The following is a 4,608-nucleotide window of genomic DNA, read 5'->3' as shown; positions in this document are numbered from 1 at the left end:
GCACGAGTAGGTGGCGGGCCGCGAATGGGTCTTCTGGTGTTTGAGCAGGTGCTGCTTCTGGCTGAAGCGCCTGGCGCACTCGGGGCAGCGGAAGGGCCGCTCGCCCGTGTGCTGCTGCTGGTGGCGCGCCAGGTTGGGCTTCTGGCTGAAGCTCTTGCCGCAGCTGCCGCACAGGTAAGGCTTCTCCCCGGTGTGGGTGCGCTGGTGGATCTTCAGGGACGACCACCAGCTGAACCTCTTCCCGCAGTCCAGGCACACAAAATGGCCCTCGCTGGCAGACAGAACGGGGCTCAGGGGGCCGGGGGCTGCCCCCGGAACCTGGCCTGCCAGCCCAGCATCCTGCTCAGTGGGAGGGGTCCACCTGGGACCCCCAGTCTCCTCCTGTCCCCCCAAGGAACGGGGTTTCCCCAAAGCCTGGCATGGTGGGAGGCCGTGGGGCTGCTGGAAAATGTTTTCCTTGTCCTTGGAAAGCGCAGCGGGCGGCGCCAGGTTCTGCAGCAGCCACTCTGGCTTCTCTGGCTTGATCTTCATCACCAGCCGGTCTCCTGCCAGAAGCAAAGGGACAGAGGACGGGGAGAGTCAGTCACTGCTCTGAGCTCCGAGGGAGACTTGCCTGGAGGACAGAGCAGGAGGGCAGAGCACAGCAGAAAATAAGACAGGGCAGGAGAATGCACAAGGAAGAGATCTGAAAGGGGAGAAGATGAAATGGGGAAAGGAGAAAGGAGACAGTAGGGGAAGGAAGGGCAGTAGGGCAGGGGCAGGTTGGGGGTTGGAGAAGGACAAAGGGACAGATGCAAAACAGGAAAGCTGGTCCTGGCCCGGTCGCTCAGTGGTTAGAGCGTCAGCCTGTGCACCATGGGGTCGCAGGTTCGATTCTGATTAAGGGCAGACACCTGGGTTGCAGGTTCAATCCCTACCCCAGGAACCAATCAATGTGTCTCTCTCATATTGATGTCTCACTCTCTCTTTCTCTCTTCTCTCTCTCTCTCTCTCTTCCCCTCTCCCCTCCCTTCCACTCTCTCTAAAACTCAATGGAAAAAAATATCCTCAGCTGAGGATTAACAACAACAAAGCAAGGAGGGAAGCTAAGTGAAGCTGCTGTGCCAGGACACACCGGCTGCCCCCCTGCTCTGCCTGAGGCCCAGGAGACACAGAGACAGTTAAAGATCTTCCCTGGAGAGCAAGCAGAACATGGCCAAGTTCAAACATCTTCTTTTCCAAAGGATCATGTGCTGGGAGTTTGCTAAGCGAGTCTGTGCCCGGTCCCTCAGTGGCCCGTGTCACTGCCGGGCCCTCTCCAGGGTGGCAGCCATGGTGTGTGAGCACCTCACCTGCTGGGAACTTGGCCGTCTGCAACATCAGTTTTCTTCAACAAAAGCAAGAACAAGAAAGTCAGCCGGAAAGGTCTCAGCACCAGAACAGGTGAGCCTTGTCTCTGTACTAAACCTAGGCCGCTCTACTCCCGAGTCCCACACACAGGGCTGCTCAGGTCTACAGGGGCGCTTGGTTCCTCTGGCTCATGGACACCAGCCTGATGGAAAAGGTCTGCTACAGACACTGAATACAGACTGTATGTTTCCATTAGATGAAGTTCAAAAGCTGGCAGGACTGATGGATGAGTTAGAAGCCAGGATAACGGGCACTGTTTGGAAGGGGGCAGGAGGGACTTCTTTCTTGATCTGGGTGCTGGTGACATGGGAGTGTTCACATCATAAGAATTTATAAAGCTCCTGAACTATGCACTTTTCTATTTGTTACACTTCAATAAAAAGTTTACATTCCATTAAAAGTAGGTAAAATGAAACAGTTGGGAACAAAAGAGAGAAGCTACAGTAAACAACAGGTTCCAAAATTTAAAAGACAAGAAAATAAATCCAGAGGAAGTAGGAGGGAGGAATTAACAAAGAAAATAGTACGTGTGTGTGCATGCCAGTGTCTCTGTGTGTGTGTGTGTGTGTGTGTGTGTGTGTGTGTGTTCCCTTGCCTGGCAAAGTGTGTGTGTGTGCGCGCGTGTGTGTGTGTGTGTGTTCCCTTGCCTGGCAAGTTTTGAACCGCCCTTTGTCATTTTCTTAGCTCCTGTAATCTGTCTTTGTCCCATTCTTTGAAGACCTTCAACGTCCTGCAATTCGACACCTTCTAAGTGAGGGCAGCTTTGGAGGGACAGACGAAGACGGAAGACGTGCCAGGGAAGGAAGCCATGGTTGGCTCGAACCTTTCCCCCTCTGTCTTACCTGTGCTGGCACCAGCCAGGCTGCTCTCCATCCCGGGGGACCCACAGCATCAGCACGGTGCCCCGACTCGGTCTGTGCGTGAGATGGGAGCAAAGGAAACAGAGTTGGCCTGTGGGACAAGGACAAAAGGCTTTCCCAGTCCTCGTGCCATCTCACAGAATGCATTCCTTCTTTTTCAAGAGCTTTTCTGTCCATGACCTCGGCTGAAATGTGCAGGATTTTTTAAATTGCACACATACCTGCTAGGCAGGTAAAACAGGCATAATTCCCATTTTATGAAGAGGAACCTGAGGTCAGAGAGGGCCACTGACATGCCCTGAGTCACAAAGGTGCTGAATGGTGGAGCAGGGCAAGATCCCAGGCCTTCTAGCTCCCAGACTAAAGCCTCAGGTCTAGGCTCTCAACATCTGTAGGGCGGGGTATGAAGGATGCTGCAGGGGAGAAACTCAAACAAGTTAGCGGCCTGAGAGGTCTTGTAGACACCTGAGAAGGCAGAATTGTGCCTGTGAAACCACAGCCCTCCTCTCTCTAAGTCCCCGTGCATGTCCCAGCACAAACCCTCCCCAGGAGCACTCCATGCAAGAACACACAGTCCAGCTGGGCTAAGTGTCCACTAATCCATGGCTCACCTGGATGGTTAATGCTCCAGTTGTCAGAACATTTCCTGATGGTTCCTCGTGCCTGGAACATGATGGGGGACAGGTCATGCTGCTCAGAAGCCTCGGGCTTTGCACTGGCTGCCCCTCTGCATGGGGTGTTCTGTCTCAGATCTTGGCATGGCCCGCCTCAACTCTTTCAGGGGTCACCTCCTCAGCACGGCCTTCCCTGGCACTCTGGGTAAAGTCACAAGCCTAACTCCACCTCGCATTCCTCCATGACACGTTGCCACCTGACATGTACATACTCTATTCCCCTTCATCTGGAGGACAGGAACTCTTGGTGCCCACGGAGGAAGACCCGGGACCTGGGACACAGCCCCCACACAGAGAACACCTGGCAGCGCTGTGGCACTCAGAGGTGGGCTGTGGGCAGCCTGCGGTTCATTCTCTCCACCAGGTACCAGGGACTGCCTCTGCTACAAACAGGATTCTGGCTTCACACGCCTGCTTCCCCGTAGACCCCACACTCCCAAAGAGCCCCACTGAGGACCTGTGGCTCTCAGATCAGCTCCAGCAGCTGCGACCATGGGGCTTTCCTGGCCATCAGCTGGAGCTTCCTCCAGGGCACCTCAGTCCAGCCACCCTCACAAGAAACCCTGTCTTATCTTGCTCCCTACCTGGGGCCCTCGAGAGCCCCCGAGGCCTCCCATCTTAAGGGTCCCCCTCTTCTCTCCCAGGTCCCCTTCCCAGACTGGGAATCTGGACCCTGTCAAGAGAAGTGGGGTGGGGGTGGGGGAGATAAGGGTAAATATGAATCTAAAATACAGAAAAAACATTTTTCCCTCGTGCAGAAAGGGAGAAACCCCTCCCCTTTCCTTCAGAACATTTCTTTAGAAAACTTCTAAACACAGGTTCTTCCTCTGTCTCTTTGAGATGTACATAAATCATTTCAAAGGCAAAATAAGCCTCTTGCCAGCTTTACAACCCAGGACTGTCTCTCTCAGGGACCTGGAAGCCATCTCTTTGGAATGTAAACATCAAGAGAGGCAGCGCCCTGTCTCCCTGTCCCCATGGGAGGCTGGGACCCTAACCTGGGTGGACACCTGGCTCCAAGCTGCAAAACTACCTCTTGTCATAAAGATATGAGAAGTGTGTTTTTCCTCTGGACAAAGGCAATTCACAAACACCCCCATTCCCAGGTGAATCTGGGATGAACTCTGTGTGACAAAGGTCAAGCCCTCTCACGGGAGGACTAGTGACAGTGTACCTGGAGAACATGTGTGTAACAGACTGCACCCGCTGGGCTGTGTAACAGGTGAGATTTCTTTCTGTCTTCGCAATCTCCTGGTGGACTTCCTATGATGTGCATCTCATTCTGGTGTGATGATCATTCAATAATAAAAACAAAGACCCTAGCCATTTGCTCAGTGGTTAGAGCAGCGGTTCTCAACCTGTGGGTCGCAACCCCTATGGGGGTCGAACGACCCTTTCATAGGGGTCACCTAAGACCATCGGAAAACACATATTGAATATATAACTACATATTGTTTTTGTGATTAATCACTATGCTTTGTAACAATGAAAATATATCCTGCATATCAGATATTTACATGACGATTCATAACAGTAGCAAAATTACAGTTATGAAGTAGCAACGAAAATAATTTTATGGTTGGGGGTCACCACAATATGAGGAACTGTATTAAAGGGTCGCGGCATTAGGAAGGTTGAGAACCACTGGGTTAGAGCGTCATCCCGCGCATAGAAGAGTCCAGGGT

The 4,608-nt window shown here is 52.8% G+C and overlaps 1 protein-coding gene across 1 annotated transcript; it reads right to left on the bottom strand.

The window, feature by feature from the left end:
* Nucleotides 1–3: 3 nt before the first annotated feature.
* On the bottom strand, nt 4–4,279 carry ZNF775 (zinc finger protein 775; the record flags this gene model as incomplete). The annotated part of the gene is made up of 3 exons (XM_014541084.1): nt 2,861–4,279; nt 2,232–2,340; nt 4–545 (listed from the first exon to the last, which is right to left on the bottom strand). Coding segments are annotated over exons 2-3 (573 nt in total), but the record flags the coding sequence as incomplete, so codon positions are not given.
* Between the last annotated feature and the right edge of the window lie 329 nt (nt 4,280–4,608).

This window comes from Myotis brandtii, unplaced genomic scaffold (assembly GCF_000412655.1).
Source record: "Myotis brandtii unplaced genomic scaffold, ASM41265v1 scaffold260, whole genome shotgun sequence".
NCBI classification, from domain to species: domain Eukaryota; kingdom Metazoa; phylum Chordata; class Mammalia; order Chiroptera; family Vespertilionidae; genus Myotis; species Myotis brandtii.
Note: the sequence above shows the minus strand (reverse complement) of the source record. Positions and strands in the feature narration are given on the sequence as shown.